The sequence below is a fragment of the Watersipora subatra genome, chromosome 4 (assembly GCF_963576615.1).
Source record: "Watersipora subatra chromosome 4, tzWatSuba1.1, whole genome shotgun sequence".
In the NCBI taxonomy this organism is placed as follows: Eukaryota; Metazoa; Bryozoa; class Gymnolaemata; order Cheilostomatida; family Watersiporidae; genus Watersipora; species Watersipora subatra.
The window spans coordinates 3,510,438-3,530,848 of NC_088711.1; the positions used below are offsets into that span (position 1 = coordinate 3,510,438).

General features: G+C 36.7%; 1 protein-coding gene across 3 annotated transcripts; it reads left to right on the forward strand.

Moving 5' to 3' along the window:
* Nucleotides 1–1,847: 1,847 nt before the first annotated feature.
* On the forward strand, nt 1,848–9,094 carry LOC137394643 (proline rich transmembrane protein 1B-like). Of its 3 annotated transcripts, none has more exons than XM_068081397.1 (3): nt 1,848–1,938; nt 2,794–3,054; nt 8,636–9,094. In XM_068081397.1, exons 1-3 carry the CDS (start codon nt 1,926–1,928, stop codon nt 8,770–8,772), a joined length of 411 nt encoding a protein of 136 aa, XP_067937498.1. In that variant the 5' UTR covers nt 1,848–1,925; the 3' UTR covers nt 8,773–9,094. The 3 variants fall into 3 exon arrangements, with proteins under 3 accessions (XP_067937498.1, XP_067937497.1, XP_067937499.1); XM_068081396.1 differs by having other exon boundaries at nt 1,909–1,938; nt 2,791–3,054; XM_068081398.1 differs by having other exon boundaries at nt 1,909–1,938; nt 2,791–3,054; nt 8,590–8,779.
* The last annotated feature ends 11,317 nt before the right edge of the window (nt 9,095–20,411 follow it).

The following is a 20,411-nucleotide window of genomic DNA, read 5'->3' on the forward strand; positions in this document are numbered from 1 at the left end:
TACAAAAACCTTCAGCAATTGGACAATGCCTTAGACTGGTGAAGTGTGCATGTTTTTCTCGTGAAATGCGCACGACTTAATTGTTCTACTCTCTGTCACACGGCCTTATCGCCATTTTGTTGGCCGATCTTAATTTTGATTAAAAAAGGCTTATCAAGTTTTTAATTCGATTTTAGGCCAAATTAATCTGTCTATGTATGTATAATCCGATCAGATGGGTTAGTTTTAGGATATTGCAGAAACTTTTCAAAGATGGTAACATATTTAAATAGGTTTATATGTGTTTTGTATCATTATTATACTTAAATGACTCTACACAAAAATGGTTAAATTTGTTGATGAGATTTCGGTACAAGGGTTTGGTCATGGCCGCTAATGGATAATTTTTGTGAGTTGTGTGCACATATGCATTTATCATAAATCTCCCAAACAATCGCTTCGCTTGTGTTTGGTCGTGGGATTATACCTCTATGAATGAAATGCTAGAAAAGCACATGGTTTTCAAAGGAAGTAGGCTAAACTGTATAAATGGAAAATGAGCCTGAGGAATGGTTGACTGAACATCCCTATACTTCTTTGCAATTGGTTGCAAAACAGTCCTCATGCCAAGTCTTTTGATGGCGTGGCACTGGTTTATTAATAGCACTAACGTACCATAAGTTCCCAACATTGCTCTTAAACAGTTTCAGAGACAGCACATTTTATGTTTATCAATTTTTGAAGTGCTGCCTTTGTTGGTATGACCAAGAAGTAACAACCACAGCAAAATTAGTTTTCTTTTTGTAAGTCTTCAGTATCAGTACCTAATGACTAGAAATTATAGACCTGTCTGGCAGCAATCCTGACAACTATGCTACTTAATGAATAGATTGATTAATCAGCAGCAAACAATTGTACAACAAGTTGTTTTCCTGTTATATTTCTTTCAAAATATAAGAGTTGGATTCTCAAAACCTTAATGACTGGTAAACAGCGAGTATAGTAGTAGAGAACAGTGGAATAGTAGGCAGCTAGTAGAGTAGTAGAGAACAGGTGGAATAGTAGACAGCTAGTAGAGTAGTAGACAAAAGGTGGACTAGTAGACAGCTAGTAGAGTAGTAGACAAAAGGGGAACTAGTAGACATCTAGTAGACTAGCAGGCAACAGGTGGACTAGTAGACAGCTAGTAGAGTAGTAGAGAACAGTGGAATAGTAGGCAGCTAGTAGAGTAGTAGAGAACAGGTGGAATAGTAGACAGCTAGTAGAGTAGTAGACAAAAGGTGGACTAGTAGACAGCTAGTAGAGTAGTAGACAAAAGGGGAACTAGTAGACATCTAGTAGACTAGCAGGCAACAGGTGGACTAGTAGACAGCTAGTAGAGTAGTAGAGAACAGTGGAATAGTAGGCAGCTAGTAGAGTAGTAGAGAACAGGTGGAATAGTAGACAGCTAGTAGAGTAGTAGACAAAAGGTGGACTAGTAGACAGCTAGTAGAGTAGTAGACAAAAGGGGAACTAGTAGACATCTAGTAGACTAGCAGGCAACAGGTGGACTAGTAGACAGCTAGTAGAGTAGTAGAGAACAGTGGAATAGTAGGCAGCTAATAGAGTAGTAGAGAACAGGTGGAATAGTAGACAGCTAGTAGAGTAGTAGAGAACAGGTGGACTAGTAGACAGAAATCAGGTTACTAATAGGTATGTGTTGTATGTATTGGCCTATCAGGCAAAATTTTCTTAGCAAAACTCAATGGACACTCAGTTATATGACCATTTCAAGTGGTCGTATATACAAACCGAACATGTAATGCGATTTATAGGTGTTATACAGTTATTGATCAACTGGTTTTTGAGTTTTTACAGCTGAACTGCATGAGTTCTTCTATAAGTGGGCTATCTATACATTAGCTCAGCTAGACTCCTGACACTGAGTTTCTGATGAAAGCTGAAATATGAGTCAATCAGGTAAGCACAAAATATTCAAGCATATCAACAGTCAATTATGGTGTAAATCATAGTTTTCTGATTAAACTCTCTTGGCTTCCATGCTTCATAGATACTATTAGTAGAAGCTGGTATTCTTTTAAATAAATATTTGCAGGCTGGTTTTTAGACCATCAAAGAAGTTAGTAGAATTCACAAACTCTAGTTGACGTCATGTCAAAACCAATTTGGGTTCATGATCTAATGACCCCCCCCCCCCCCCGTTTATTAACCTACTTTGGTTGGCCACCGATATCGGTTTACAATGTTAGTAACTGTTAGTTGAGCTTAATTGTATTTTAAAGTTTTATTCTTTTTATGTCTTTATTTTGAAATTATGTTAAACATAATTTTATTATAGTAAACTGATAAAAGCGGTCAATGATCACGGTAGAAATTGTAACTCTGGTTTTTATGTCCGCAAACTGAATTCTAGCTCATCCATCAATCTTTCATTGTATCCATTTTTTGAAAAATAAATCTTGGAAAATCCATTGTTTTTTTCATTCCATTCCTTTTTCCAAAAGGTAAAATCTTTTTAGATTTTAGCAGTTTTATGTTTGACAGGAAGCAGTAAGAACCAATATTCGAAACATGGAAGTGTATTGAATTATACAAATTGCAATAAACAACTGTATGATATCACACATCATCAACAGGCATGTATCCAGATGATCACTTAACAAAGTTTTTGGTTCATAACTTACCAATGCTTATCATATTGACATTATTCTGTTCATGACTCTTGAGATCAAGCTGTGTAGAAAAAAGCTTTACCATTTACTTCAACAAATTATGCAGCCTCAATATATCTTAACAAAAATGTACCGCTAGCAGGCTCACGACAGCTGCATCCACAAAAACCAGTGGTAACAGGATACCAGCAGCAGCCAACATCTCAGGAATATCTTGACCCGATGGTAGTACCAGTCAACCCTGTCTACCAGGTGGTTTATCCAGCAACTGTACAACAGCAACCCGCTCATCCTCCGAACGACTTCTTAATACTCTCCATCTTCACAACCATTTGCTGCTGTTTCTGCCTTGGTGTACCAGCGATAGTGTTATCATCGCAAGTGAAAGCAGCCATTCGAGAAGGTGAGGTCTTATTCAAGTTATGATGTCTCTCTATAGGGACGACTGAGCTAGTTGATGCTTTAGTAGTCGCTCAGACTTCATAAAAAGGTAGCTCTTATTTAGTTTAGGGTTAAAAGAGACACGAGGGAGAGGGGGTATGGCAACCCTTCCATTGAACACGCAGCAAAAATCTATAAACACTATCTCATTAGATCGTAGAAGGCAACAAATCATCTTTGTATTAATCATCCTAATATGATGAACTCCTATTTACACATTTCTATTAGCCAATCAGCATTCATACAAAAGAGTAGAGTTGTCCTATACATAACTGCAGCGGAGTGCTGGAAAGCTCCATCTGTTTTGGATGCTGTTTAGCAAAAATGTCTATCAAGTTGTTGACATCACAGTCTATTAATACTGCAATAGTTGCTGATAAGAGCTAAAGAATCAAGCCTCTCATTTGATTGTGCCACTCTTAAATAGATATTGAGTCTCTTTAAATAACTGAAAGAGTGCTCACACTCACATGTTGTTACTGAGAAAGTTGCCAAAATTCATAGCAACACATTCAAAGTAGGACAAATATCCGATTCACATGGAACCAAAGCTGATGTGTGTGATAAAGCATCTTTATGAGTCAGTTCATTCCTTTGTTTAACTTCTGCTTGACATTTGCCAGCGAGTGTCTCCCAATTTCGAAAAACTCAAGAGATTCTTTAGGCAGATTATTTTCAAGACTGGTTGCTGCCGAAAAGATTCCTGAGGTGTTTTTAGAAAAAGACAAGGCATGAACAACTCTTGAATGAACAATTAGAAGCTATATTAAATTATCATCTTAAAATAAAATAAAACAGTTGAAATCAAGAAAAATAACTATTGTGCAATAAAAGTTTATCTGCTATCCAAAACTAGATTACTAAAACGAATCTGATTTTCCTAGCAACATTTTGATGTTCATAAGAGGAATTAGTTTGATGAAAATTGCTAGCATTGTTTAACCATTAAAAGTACATAAAGTAGGCAGCTTCTTGTATAGAACAGAGTTTCTCACAATTTATTTAAATGCTGGTGAACATCTTTGAAACTTGCTAACCAGTAAACATTACATCCAATTTCACAATTAAGAGATCTACAAAAGGAAGGAGTATGTTGACTCTATAGCTCTGGAATATAAAATCTTTCAGGACACCAGACAGCACTTGCCTTTGTGTGTCACCCAACCAAAAGCAAATTCTTGGCACGATCGGTCTGACACCAGCTAGACTAGTGGCCAACACCAGAAGTAGTTTGCCTTTTAAGATTTTATAATAATATTTGATATTTTCAACCTTAAATATAATAACAGGTAAAATATAATTGACATTCATTCAATTAGAAATTTTAGAATTAGAAAATAAACTAATTTAAAAGGTGCTTCTATCATTGTTTCATCAACTCATGAGCTAGCACTGTCTAACCACCTTTTCTGTAGTTTTGTCTTACTACTTGCGTATTGCTCAGCAAAGAATAACTAATAGTGAAAGAGGCAATGAATTGAAAGTCGCTGATTGATGATATGAGACTCTTGGTTTCAAGTTTGATACAGTTATGCCATTTATTGAAATCGTGTTGGACAACATCCAGGTGTCTGCCAAATGTCATAGCGTGAGTGCTTTGACGATATGACAGCTAGCTAGCAGAGTAGACAACAAGACTCATTTTACAAACCCTTGAAACTTATTAGCAAGCCTTTGGACTTCCAAACTGTGATAGATTTGATAACCCACACCCATTTTAAAAGAAGCTCTGGTCAAACAAATTCACGACTACCAACCAAAGGTTACGGTCATTCATAGAGTTTAGTAAAACATGATAAATACAAATACCTATTCTCTAAGCTTAATATACCTCAATATACATATCTGTCGAGGCAAATTTTAAAATTGCATACATGTAGTAACTAGCGACTAGCTAGGACATACATGCACATATACGTACATACATGTATGTATGTACATAAGTATGTAGGTACGTACATACTTATGTACATACATACATACAAATGTACATATATACATATGTATAGGTACGTACATACATGCGTGTGTACGTACACACATACGTACATACTGTACATATGTACATACATATGCACATACGTAGGTACATACATACATATGTACATATGTATGTACATACATACGTATGTACGTACATACGTACATACATACTACACTAGCTATGGCGAGAATCATATGATTTTAAAACTTTATAGCAGCATCTCAGGAATATCAATGATAGAGATATTCTATTGAAGTGTAAGAATATGTTTAACATATCTTTTACGGAATTATAATCAATGACAACACAATCTAATATAGATGAAAAACTCAGTATGAAAAACCCAGTATGAAAAACTCCATAAATGGAGTTTTTCATACTGGGTAGACTGGTGAAAGTGCACCAAAGCATTGTGCCTCTGCGCCCATCTTAGCCCGAATACTACAAAGTGACTGTGTACTATTTATATATGCCCCAATATCTAAACTAAAGTCTATATATATATATATTTGTATGCATACATTTGCATGCGTGTGTTCATATGCCCCAATATCAATACTAGTGCCTATATATTTGTATGCATACATGTGCGTGCGTGTGTTCATATGCCCCAATATCTATACTAATGTCTATATATATTTGTATGCATACATGTGCATGCATGTGTTCAAATGCCCCAATATCTATACTAATGTCTATATATATTTGTATGCATACATATGCGTGCATGTGTTCATATGCCCCAATATGTATACTAATGTCTATATTTATTTGTATGCATACATGTGTGTGCGTGTATTCATATGCCCCAATATGTATACTAATGTCTATATATATTTGCATGCATACATGTGTGTGCATGTGTTCATATGCCCCAGTATGTATACTAATGTCTATATATATTTGTATGCATACATGTGCGTGTGTGCGTTCATATGCCCAATATCTATACTAATGTCTATATTTATTTGTATGCATACATGTGCATGCATGTGTTCATATGCCCCAATATCTATACTAATGTCTATATATATTTGTATGCATACATGTGCATGTGTGTGTTCATATGCCCAACATCTATACTAATGTCTATATTTATTTGTATGCATACATGTGCGTGCGTGTGTTCATATGCCCCAATATTTATGCTAATGTCTATATATATTTGTATGCATACACGTGCGTGCGTGTGTTAGTTTGCGTAAACACTATGCGTTTCCACATTTTCGAATTTTTTGGCCAATTTCGTCTAAATTTTGCAATCATATGCTCCATGCCTTCCCCAAATCGCCAAAAAAATTCGGCTTCCAAAGCTCTGTCTGATTTTTGAGAACCAGCCTCTTAAACACCATCCGCTGGATGCATGCGTTTCATGCAGATGATTCTGTGACATTAAAGAATTCTTGCGTGAATAGCTTTTAGCAAATCTCTTTTCATGTTTACCCTTTGAACAAGGTATCTATCAGAATTGAAAACTGCGCAAGCTTGCATGGCACTGCCTACTTATAAATGTAGACTTCCTGCATTGAAATTGCTAAATTTGGTTAAAATTAAAACTTTTTCATTTTCTTGCAGTGCCAAACCAATTTCATTGAGTTCCATTTGTAAACGCATAATATGTTGTTTTGTTTCCACCAGAATAAATCTTTGCCATTTTAATGTGAACACTCCCTTTTCCTTGCAATACTCCCAGTTTCCTGAACGATGTTTCATGCGGTAGCCAAAGAAATGCATTCACATAATTTCCTAAAGAAGCTGCAAAAAATGTTGCTTATAAAAAGTGCATTAGTTTATGAAATGACACCCAAATTACTAAAGAAGGGGTTGGTGTTCAGAGGGCTCGTATGTGCAACTCGATCCCTTATGTCCTCTAAACTACCATCCCCTGTGTTCACAACGGACACTAATCTCGCTGAACTCGGATGCGTATGAAAAAAGAAACTAGCGATAAAACATTAATACACCTTTTCCCAATGGACTACTTTTGATCTTGGTGTGTTGTGAGAGAAACAAGGAAGGGGTTATAAGAGCGGAAGGCTAGAACTTTATGCGTTACGCACAGCTTATTTAATGTGAAAAAGCGGGCCAACTCCGAGCAACATTCGTGTTTAAAGAAAAAGGAACAGTTTAGATATTGCATCGTTATGTCATCAAACGAATAAATATGGTAACAAAGTAATGCTGATATAGGACAGGTATGTTCACTGGCATAATTATCTATGGTAACACGAGTAATGCAAAACGTTTCCAAGCAAGTGTTGGTATGCGAAATCTAGTGTAGATACTATCAAAGTGTCTGTCAAATGCATCATTAGCCAGGCTAGCAAACCCTCGGGTCTGTGAATAGTATAAGTCTAGATAAGGGGTTCTAGAGTCAGGAATAAGATTGTAGTGTCACGGAAGGGTTTGTGGTGTCAGGGAATGGGTTGTGGTGTCAGGGAAGGGATTGTGGTGTCAGGGAAGTGATTTTAGTATCAGGGAAGGGATTGTACTGTCAGGGAAGAGATCGTGGTGTCAGGGAAATGATTTTAGTGTCAGGGAAAGGATTGTACTGTCAGGGAAGGGATTGTGGTGTCAGGGAAGGGATTGTGGTGTCAGGGAAGTGATTTTAGTATCAGGGAAAGGATTGTACTGTCAGGGAAGAGATCGTGGTGTCAGGGAAACGATTTTAGTGTCAGGGAAGGGATTGTACTGTCAGGGAAGGGATTGTGGTGTCAGGGAAGGGATTGTGGTGTCAGGAAAAGGATTGGGGTGTTGGGAAAAAGGATTCTAGTATCAGAAACAAGATTGTTCTGTTAAAGACAAGAATTGTTGCACGGGAAAAAGGGAGTGTGATACCAGGAATTTAAAAAGTATTCCGTTTATTCCTACTATAACTTTACTCTTTAGAGCTACAAACTACTATAAGTTTATATTCTTTCTACTTCAATAACTGATCTCTACAACAAATGATCTCTACAACAACTGATCTCTACAATAACTGATCTCATCAATAATTGATCTCTTCAATAACTGATCTTTTGAATAACTGATCTTTTCAATAAAATGACTTGCGATTTACATTCCATCAGAGGTACTACCTGATTTTCTATTCTGCGTAAACATTGCAAGTCAACTGCTTCTCTCATTAATGAATAATTGCAGGTGATCATGCCAGAGCAGCTAAAGCTTCCTACATATATAATTGCAGGTGATCATGCCAGAGCAGCTAAAGCTTCCTATACACATATAATTGCGGGTGATCATGCCAGAGCAGCTAAAGCTTCCTACATATATAATTGCAGGTGATCATGCCAGAGCAGCTAAAGCTTCCTACATATATAATTGCAGGTGATCATACCAGAGCAGCTAAAGCTTCCTACATATATAATTGCAGGGGATCATGCCAGAGCAGCTAAAGCTTCCTACATATATAATTGCAGGTGATCAGCCAGAGCAGCTAAAGCTTCCTACACATATAATTGCAGGTGATCATGCCAGAGCAGCTAAAGCTTCCTACATATATAATTGCAGGTGATCATGCCAGAGCAGCTAAAGCTTCCTACCCATATAATTGCAGGTGATCATGCCAGAGCAGCTAAAGCTTCCTACATATCCGGGGTGCTGAATGTAGTTGGCATCACCGTTGGAATAATCGCAACTGGAATATACTCCCTCTTCTTTGTCTATTTCCTCGTACTATATTTGCAACAGTAGTGCATTGTCACCAGATGTCTATAGTCTCACTCGATAATATCAATGCACTAGCTATATGCTTCAAGTGTATATCGTTTAAACAGTCTAGTATATTTGATTGACTAAAATAAAAGATTCCTTTTAGAATGACATATTACTTATTTTCTGTCAACATTTTGATACTTTTATTTTTTTATTTTTAAAGTATGAATTTAGAGTCTTAATCTACTACTCACAATTTTATCATGGTCGTAATCGTGTAGCCATCAATCATAGAATTGCTTAATCCAATAAATAGAATAAACAAAAAATATATATAATAAATGGATTAATCACAGTTTAACTATTTATTCGAGTTACTATAGAGAAAGGGGTTGTTATAGGACTGATTTTTTTCTGCTATTCATAGACTTATTTTACAAAGACACCTTGAATATTCAGAGAAGGTTTCATGAAGTACGGAAGGTGTTTGTGAGCAGAGCTGCTAATCCTGATTCTAAAAGTAAAGCCTTATAAACAAAGACCTCACTGATGTAAAACAATTCAGTTTCAAAACCAACCTTAAGGCAACAGAGTGCCTTTGTAACTCCCCTAGGTTTCTAAGAGGTGTCTACCAAGCATATGCTATCACCATCAGTTGACAGCCACTGAAACAATGCAATACCTTTATACGCCAAACGCTTCCCGTTTTTGCCTAGAAATGTTCTAAAATTAATGTATGTTATGTTTAATCACCCGCAACTCAGTTACCACCTGTAGCATAAGGTAACGCAGCAATGTATCAGATAGATCAAATTATTTGAATATCACAGGAAGAAGTTCTATGCATGAGTTTTGACAAACCATCTGGCTCCTCTCATTGCAACCATTTTTTTTAGTTTTAGTAAAACATTTACTAAAGTTCTCTTACTTACTTCTCTTACTTGCAAACTTTAAGTTTTATAATTTAAACTAAAGTTGATGAGACAAACTATTCAAATGGATCAAAAACTATTTATAAGCTTCTTAACCTTCATGCTGCCCAAGGTCAAAGGTCAACAAAATTACTTACACTCAGGAACAGCTTGACGATGTTATAGCTGATGACTGCTTGCTGAGATTGAAGTGTATTTTATGCAAGACTTTTGGAACATGGCCAACTCTATGTACTAACTAGATAAACAGCAAAACATAAAATAACAAATGTTTATGTCTGCTGACATATAGCTACACTGCTACATCATGATTAACACAAGTTTTCAAATATTTTTGCATTTTTTCTCTACACGTTATCCGTGATGATATAAAACACATACAAATACAACTATACACACACTACGCATTATACACTATTTAGATATACCGCAGGTGTGCATACACCAGACACACGCACATACATATCTCAGAAGTATTATTACTAACCACGGGAAGCCGAATGATGAAATCCTACTGAAAATAAAAAATATTATAGCACTAGAAATTCCACTGTCATACAGCCCATGACCAAAGTGATATTGGAAAAAAGAAAGGGTACTGATGGTTGAGAAATGCAATATTAGCAGTCAAATGGCACTGCAGTGCAATAGGATAACTGCAATGGTAGCTGTAATGTACTGGATGTGGGTGTTATTGTATACAACAAATAGCAATAATGAAAGGAAAATATTATATGTTTTTATCTCTCCCTCTGCAATAGGAGAAATGCAATATTGACCAATATTAGAAGTAAAATGCACTGATATTATTAGAATAACCAATATTATTAATATAGTCCCACGACCACACGAGCGGAGCGGAAGTGTGGGAGTTTTATGATAAATGCATGCGCACACAACTTACGAAAATTATTAATCAAAAATGAGACGAACCCTCGTCAAGAAATTTCATCAAAAAATTTAAGCATCGGAATTTAAAGTCGTTAAAGTATAATAACGATACAAAACACATTTAAAACTATTTAAATATGTTACCAAGTCTTTGTAAACCTATGATAATATCTTAAAACTTACCCATCCGATCGGATTATACACAAATAGACAGATTAATTTCAACGAAAATCGCCACAAAACGCTTGAAAAGCTTGGTTTAATAAAAGTTAAGACCGGAAATTAAAACGCCGAGGGACAGATAATAGAACGATGAAGTATGGAGATGTCTTGCGCATTTCACGAAAAAATAACATGCACTTTTCACCAGTCTATAGCATTGTCGAATTGCCGAAGGTTTTGGCCATTAACATAGGAGTACAGAAATCGTTTCATTTTTGCTGATTTCAATTTTTTCATTTTCATTTGCCAACACATTTAAATACTTTCCCATTCTAACTGATGTCCAACGCAGTATAAGTAAAGGCAAGCAAATGACGATGATATTTTTTAACGTTTCTTATTACAATAACTAACTATAAGTTTGGACGACTACAGAACAATGACTACGTAGTACAGACTTTCTAAAAATCTAACGCAGTGTAAGTAAAGGCATGACGATGATATTTTTTCTAACGGTTCTAATGAGATTATTGCAATAATTAATTATAAGTTTGGATGACTACAGGACAATGACTACGTAGTACAGATTTTCTAAAAATCTATATAAATATCACAACTTCGTGATATTGTTATCTATGCCGTTTTGAAATGTAAACAAAATTGTGCATTGGTTTTTTATTATTACTATATAAATAATATTGGTTATTCTAATAATATCAATGCATTTTACTTCTAATATTGGCCAATATTGCATTTCTTTTTTTGCAGGAGGAGAGATATAAACATATAATCTTTTCCTTTCATTATTACTATTTGTTGTATATAATAACACCCAGTACATTACAGCTACCATTGCAGTTATCCTATTTGACTGCTAATATTGCATTTCTCAACCATCAGTACCCTTTCTTTTTTCCAATATCACTTTGGTCGTGGGCTGTATGACAGTGGAATTTCTAGAATTCTAGAATTTCTGTTAAAGATCGCTTATCAAAACCATTCTACATTCAACGCAACCAACTTTCAAACTGTGTATAGTACACAGTAGCTTGCCATTTTACTTCTAGTTTTGCATTTCAGAGTTATAATAAACATATTTCTTTATTGTTGTTGAATTACATACATTACAGTAAATTAGGCCTACAGCTTTATAACACTTTAATAACAGCTTTTATTTTGCTGCAGTTTGCAGAAATCTTCGAGACGCATGAACGCTCATAGGTTTTCTATTATTGCTGTATTACTATATTAACAATATTGGTTATTTTAATATCAGTGCATTTTACTTATAATATTGGCCAACATTGCATTTCTCCTATTGCAAGGGAGAGATATAAACGTGTAATATTTTCCTTTCATTGTTGTTGTTTGTCATGACCAAACACTTTTTAAATAAATTTTCTAAAAACCTATATAAATACCACTTCTCGATATTGCTACCTATTACGTTTTGAAATGTAATCAAAATTGTGTATTGTTTTTCTATTATTACTATATTAATAAAATTGATTATTCTAAGAATATCAGTGCATTTTACTTCTAATATTGGCCAATATTGCATTTCTCCTATTGCAGGGGGAAAATATAAACATCTTTTCCATTCATTATTGCTTATTGTTGTATATAATAACACCCACACCCAGTACATTACAGCTACCATTGCAGTTATCCTATTGCACTGCAGAGCCATTTGATTGCTAATATTGCATTTCTCAACCATCAGTACCCTTTATTTTTTTGCCAGTATCTCTGGCCATCTCTTTGGTCGTGGGCTGTATGACAGTGGAATTTCTAGTAATAATATATAACTAATGCACAATTTTGTTTACATTTCAAAACGTCATAGCTAACAATATCACGAAGTTGTGATATTTATATAGCTTTTTATAAAATCTGTACTACGTAGTCATTGTTCTGTAGTCATCCAAACTTATAATTAATTATTGTAATAATCTCATAAGAACCGTTAGAAAAAATATCATCGTCATTTCTTTTACTTACACTGCATTGGACATCAGTTAGAATACCAAATTACTCAAAAGTTTCCAAAATGTCAGTTACTTTGAAATCGGCAAAAATGAAACGATTTCAGTACTTCTACGTTAATTACAGAAACCTACGACACTTCGACAATGCTATAGACTGGTGAAATGCGCATGTTATTTTTTTCGTGAAATTCGCACGACTTAATCGATCTATTCTCTGTCGCTCGGCGTTTTAATTTCCGGTCTTAACTTTGATAAAAGCGAGGCTTAGCAAGTTTTAATAACGATTTTCGGCCAAATAAATCTGTCTATTTATGTATAATCCGATCAGATGGGTTAGTTTTAGGAATTTGCGGTAACCTTTCAAAAGCTTGGTAACATTTTTAAATAGGTTTATATGCGTTTTGTATCATTATTATACTTAAACGACTTTACACAAAAATAGTTAAATTTGTTGATAAGATTTCGTTACAAGGGTTTGGTGACGGCCGTTAAGGGATGATTTTTCGGGAGTTGTGTGCACATGTGCACTTATCATAAATCTCCCAAACCAATCGCTTCGCTCGTGTTTGGTCGTGGGATTATTAAAAAGCTTCAAACTTGAAGCTTTGGATAAATCACTAAGTGAAAAGTCAGATACATCAGTCCAGAGTGCTGACAGTTTTGCTGTCTGGGGCTGAAGCATGGACTATCTAAAGTATGCAAAGATAGCAAGATTATGAATGGGAAGTTGAGGGTCAATCATGAGTCTCTACTGTAGGAATAGGATCACTGAAACTGAGGCTATGTAGTTGGTTTTGCCTGGGATATGCTCCACTGTAAATGAATATTTCATAGTTCTCAACTTTTGTTTCTGAATCCGCCTAATCAGACCATTAACGGCTATAGAGTTGAATACTAGTACCAAGGTCTTGTGGTTGATGTTGAATGTCGAAACTTCGAATTTTATGCATACCATGCCATACCTAGAGCTTCTTTTTCAATTGACGACCAACTCTTCTATGTGCCAGTAAGAGTTCTAGATTTGGCTGCTATCATCTTGTATTTGGAACAATACGGCTCCTACACCTTCATTAGATGCATCATCCATGACATTAGTGTGGTTTGTTGGACTGTACCCAGCTAAAAATGGTGCCGAATTAGAGTTCTGCTTTGATATCTACCTCAGCATGTCTTTACGCAACGTCCCATGTCCATGGCGAGTTCTTCCTAAGTAATGCTTGTAGGGAAGGATCCATTTGGTTAATCTGGGTGAAAGCTTTCCAAGTTGATTGACAGATGCAAGAGATGACTATAGTTGTGTTCTGTTAGTCGGATTGGGTAATGCAAGTATGCGCTGTATACTGTTAGGATCAGCACTAACGCCTTCCACTCCTACAAAATAGGAGGGTGGGAGTACTATAAGATAGGAGGGTATGAGTACTATAAGATAGGAGGGTAGGAGTACTATAAGATAGGAGGGTAGGAGTACTATAAGATAGGAGTGTAGAAGTACTATAAGATAGGAGGGTAGGAGTACTATAAGATAGGCGGGTAGGAGTACTATAAGACAGGAGGGTAGGAGTACTATAAGATAGGAGGATATGAGTACTATAGGATAGGAGGGTAGGAGTACTATAAGACAGGAAGGTAGGAGTACTATAAGATAGGAGGGTATGAGTACTATAAAAAAAAGAGGGTAGAAGTACTATAAGATAGGAGGGTAGGAGTACTATAAGATAGGAGGGAATGAGTACTATGAGAAAAGAGGGTAGAAGTACTATAAGATAGGAGGGTAGGAGTACTATAAGATAGGCGGGTAGGAGTACTATAAAACAGGAGGGTAGGAGTACTATAAGATAGGAGGGTAGAGTACTATAAGATAGGAGGGTAGGAGTACTATAAGATAGGAGGGTTGGAGTACCATAAGATAGGAGGGTATGAGTACTATGAGATAGGAGGGTAGAGTACTATAAGATATAAGGGTAGGACTACTATGATATAGGAGGGTAGGAGTACTATGAGCTCTGAACTCTTGGTTTTACTGCCGGCATTTACCGGCGGTACCTACTGCGTAAGTTCACATTTAACCGCTGATACTTTTGCGGTGCTGTTGCCGGTGCTTGCGGCGTATATGGAACCGAGGCTTCAGATTTAGATGAGTACACGAGTAAGATATTCATATAGGCTACTCCTTTCAGGTAAACAGAGATTTATACACGATACTAATTAGTTTATATGTGATGCTGTATGAATTACGCGAGTGCTAGAAATACATCAATTGTACTGTAAAGGTTAGTATATATCCTAAAACTGGAGACATACCTAATAAAGAACAATAAGTTCTTAAGCTTCTTAAGCGCTCAAGTTCTTAAGTTCATTAAGCTCAGCAGATGGCAGAGCAAGATCCCACACTTATTAAGCGCTTGCGGAGCTGCAGAAGCAACCACAAGCACACTACAAGTAGCTTACGAATATTTCACCAATACATAAACAGAGAGAGGCAAAATATGCATGAGTCTCGTGCGCCTAATAATATGATAATCACATATTCAAAATTGTCACAGCCAAAGGATCTCAAGAGAGATGTTTACGTGTCTAGTTAGCCAAAACAGCTTCTACATCCTGATTCACCCGAGCTACAGAGTTATGTCATTCAGGAATATCGCTATCCTCAGCGACTACAAAAACAAATAAGTAAAGGAAAACTTATGGTTCCCATATACAGCTGATTAGAGTTGCTGAAAGCCCTGAGCCGTGTAATGGTTGATGGTCCACCATGATGGTTGATGATTCAAAGGGATAATCTGATACGCTTCGTCTGGCAACCATAGATAAGGAACCTATGACAAAATGTAGGCCTAATTCCGGCAGATGAAGACTATGATTTATACACAGTTATTGGTTACGCATACACAGCTACACTAACATTCTCATAAAAACAAGACAAAGCCAGGTTTCTACATCACTTTTGATGCATCATGTCTACACCAACCGCTGTCATACTAATAAAAGGAAATCAAATGAACCTACCAAACAGTTTCTTTCGCCTAAATAAATTAACTAACTGCTAGTCAGGGTCCAGTGCCATGACTAGTTATGCTACTGTTCATGTGGATCCTCACAGCACCCACTTTTTTCAATTTTTCAAATCCCACACAGTGCATTATACAACAAGAATAAAAAAACTGTGCACGCACCCGACAGGAACGTAGCAAATAGAAGGCTGACGGTGAATATTAGCACCACATTACTTGTTGCTCTTCTAATTCAAAGTGAGCTGTTTTTATAGATTTACATTATTTATGTTTACTAAGCGCTTGATAAGCCACCAGTTTACTCACTGTTTGTTTTTTGTCTTCTTTTGAAAAGAAGAAATGGATACTAAGCTACAATGTAAACCAATGTCATAACAAACTACTCAACAAATACAAATGTATAATACTGTATGTAGCATGGAAGAGCAACAAGGCTTATGTAAGAACGATTATATTATGCGATGTAATTCTCTGCTACGAAATATCCTCACAACTCATATCGTTTCATCGCATATATTGTGAAAGGTTTATGGTAATTCAAACATATACTGATAATCAATGTGGGAGTTTTTCATGTAATTAGCTGGCGAATATTAACATATCAGAAATTAATTTGTATTTTTGCTCGTATGATTGGCGATTTTGTAAAGCGAAACTTAAAAAATTGTAACACTGTAATTCCGAGTTTCTCTAATTAGTAAACAGAAATTCGCAAGTGGATCCAGGGCACAGCGATAGTATCAATCTAGGAGTGGATCCAGGCCATAGCGATCCAGGCCAAGCCATTACTCTTTTGAGCATTAATTATGTAGTTACAATCATACACGTAGAGTTTGCATGTACTCATAGGCAAATGATTTACAGCCACGCTGATGAATAAATTCACAAGATTAGAAAGTACATGTATATGGGACTATACCAGTTTGACACACAAATAACACTTGTATTATAACACTATCATTTTGCTACAAGTCCTAAAAAGTATACATACAGCCATAACATTAAAATTACTCTATCTAAAATGTTTTACTATTTATAGCCTGCGCAACCAATAAACGCACATACCGATGCAAAGTTGTGGTAGCTTTCAACAAACCAAATTTTACACAGCGACTTGAATCTTGAGTCAAAGAAACACACAATATGCTGTATATGTATATATTATTAAACCCGTATGTCGAAGAATTTTAAAAATTAAGTTGCATGCATATAAAAAGTGTGTAAAGTATCTTTACAGTACGCAATTGTAACATAGCATATGTTTAGCTGTTAAAGCTAGCACAATATTATGAAGCTAAACTAACAGTAAGTTGAATATAGATTCAGTTAACAGGTTAAAAACTTACAAACATCTGATACGGTAAGTTTAGGCAGAATGACTGACATTGTTGACAGACAGCTTTCAAGTCTAATTGGCTCACACACAAAACTGTAAAATGGGACGATTCAGTCATATTGGCAGTCGAATTGTAAATTTAACCACTGCAATATTGTTAAATAAGTGGATTTTACTGTTAAAGTCGAACTGATTTTCTGATTAATGATTGAATCTTTTTTGGAGTTGTCTTCCATAACAAATTGCAAATAAAGTTGGATTTCCTTCTACTGCAGCTAAAAAGGTTAAATACTAATATAATATTCATTTTACGATGTGTTTGTGACACGCAGCCTGCACAACACATGAACTTGTAGGCAAGTATATATGGCTTTGCCAGGTAGTGTTCAAGTTGCTTTTAACAGTTATGCAATACGGGATACATGTGTATACATGTATCCCGTATATGGTGCCGATACAGTATAGGATGTACCTGTATCTTTTCAGTATTTAAAATACTAAAGTTACAAATTTATTTTAACACTGACTATGTTCTGGTATCAGTAAAGTATACAAGGAACCAGCTTTATGATTGTCAAATTTAGGCAGCGTGCCTGACAACGTATTGTTTCTTTAGGATATAATTGACTTCAAAAATTTGTCTAGCCAAAACAACCGTAGCCTGTATCAATCTGGAAAAGATCCGGCAGTACTGAGTATCAAATAATGGTACAAACAATGAAAACAAGTTATTATTTATTATCATCAGATCAGTGCTGCTACACCAAAAGAGAGAACAACCAAAAAATTATGCAAGCTATCATGCATAATTTTAATTTAATAATGCACGTTATTTTATTATTTTTTCATTATTTTATCGCCCTTTCAACTTTAACATCCATGATGTAAATAAAACATTAAAACATTTATAAATTAGATCTAACTTACAGTTATGTTAACTCACTTAGTGAGTTATAGCCAATAACTGAATGAGTCAAGGTTACTGAGTAAGTTACAGTTATTAACTGAATAGGTCACAGTTACTGTGTAACTTGTATATTGTATATATTGTATTGTGGTATATTGTAAAATTGAAACTCAACTGAATAAATTGATAATCAAAATGATGATAATGCTCTGTGTTTGGTAAGGAGGCTGACTCAAGTCTGACTCAAGTTGACCAACTCAACTCAAGTCAACCAACTCAACTACAACTGACTCAAGTCATACAATTATTCTTTCAAAGTTTCTAAGCTTAGTGGCTCACTGTGAGTACAGACTAGATATCGGTTAGAGACCGACAGGAGACCGACCGGAGACAGAGTAGTCACTATGATGGTCTAGTCAACCAGTACTAGTGATAAGAGCAGTCGTAGTTTGGTGGTCCAGTATTCTAGTAGTTTGGTGGTCTAGAATACCCAGCCTGTCGTTCTATTCCCTAAAAATTCAATTCCCTAAAGTTCAATTCCCTAGTGGTCGAGGGGTCTAGTAGTATAGTAGTCAAGAGTTCTAGTGGTCTAGTAGTCTAGCGGTTTAGCGGTCTGACGATCTGGCGGTCCGGCGGTCCGGCGGTCCGGCGGTCCGGCGGTCCGGCGGTCCGGCGGTCCGGCGGTCCGGCGGTCCGGCGGTCCGGCGGTCCGGCGGTCCGGCGGTCCGGCGGTCCGGCGGTCCGGCGGTCCGGCGGTCCGGCGGTCCGGCGGTCCGGCGGTCCGGCGGTCCGGCGGTCCGGCGGTCCGGCGGTCCGGCGGTCCGGCGGTCCGGCGGTCCGGCGGTCCGGCGGTCCGGCGGTCCGGCGGTCCGGCGGTCCGGCGGTCCGGCGGTCCGGCGGTCCGGCGGTCCGGCGGTCCGGCGGTCCGGCGGTCCGGCGGTCCGGCGGTCCGGCGGTCCGGCGGTCCGGCGGTCCGGCGGTCCGGCGGTCCGGCGGTCTAGCGATTTAGCGTTCTAGTAGTTTGGTGGTCTAGAACACCCAACCGTGGTTCAATTACCTCAGAATTTTCTCTTAAAAACTTACACATCTCTCAATTACCTTCAATTACCTCTTAAAACAAGAACAGCCTCTGATTACATAGAAGCTAAGCAGACACCATACTCAATCTTTGAGACATTGCTTAGGCCCTACATACATAACTAGTGATTAGTTGAAATAAAACATTTCAACTTGTAAGTATTAGTTTACAAATGTGGATACTACTTTCACAATGCATAGAGTACCCGTCTTTACTAGTAAAGTTTATAATACTAATATTGTGATATTAATATTATACAATAATTAATAATATTTTTTCAAGTATTATTACTTTCTACTAAATGGTTTGCGCTTTCAGCTATTAACCTAAACTTTCGACCAAAACTCCTTATTTCAAATTTGGGCTCTAAATTCGACAAATGGCCAATTAGCAAATGTGTATTTTGGCCAGTAGAGTTTGGGCAAAATAACTATGAATCAATAAATGATTATTATTAGCAATTGCAGTTCCTGGTACAGTCTCTAAACAAGCCTATGGCAAAAACAGGGATTAGATCAGCTAGAGTCCATAATTTGTCAAGATGAAAGAGGGAGAGAAACGGCGGCGGAACGAGAGAGAACCGGATGGCAAGCATATTGTTTAATAGATAAAATATCTTCCCAGGCATTAGTGCAGTTTCCATACTTCTAGTAGGTGGTAATGAAAAGTTGCTCATCAAAAGCCTCATTTGTACTCATTGTGAAAACTAGAGAGATCGGATAACCTATCACCTATCACGCATCACCTTTTAAAAGGTGCCCATATCAACGATAGAAGCTCAGGTGAGTTATGAGGGTTAGTTGAGTATGAAAACATATTCTCACGTAGATGCTCATGGTCATGCTTCTGCCCCACAAACAAGGCCCTCTAAGTTGGCTAACAACAAGCTGCCATTCAAGCAGTGGATAAGTTATCCTAGTTAATCACAATTTCCTCACAGAAATCTATAAGGTGATTAATCATGAACAATCATTTGAACTGTGCAATATGTAACCCTTTTGGCATCACTAGTGTTTGCGTAATAATTCTACTGATTAGCATATGGAAAATCTTTCAAAAATATTTTGTCGCCACTGAACTTTTATCAGTTGTGTCACTTCCTGGACGCGTGTTTATTCACGACTTGTTTTCCTCATTGAACTCCCAAGGAATGTTGTCACATTGGGAATAGGATCCGAGGGGTATCTACTTGTATGTACTGTCATTCCTCTATAATGCCCCAGAGTACACATCAAGCAAGTTTCAACCGAGAAGCAGAAAGAAGAACCCCTTGCTATTTCAAAAGTCTTGAGGATGTTGTGATAGCAAAGAGTTTCACTGATGTGATTTTTCACATTTTCAAGTTTTGAAGATGTGATAGCAAAATTTTT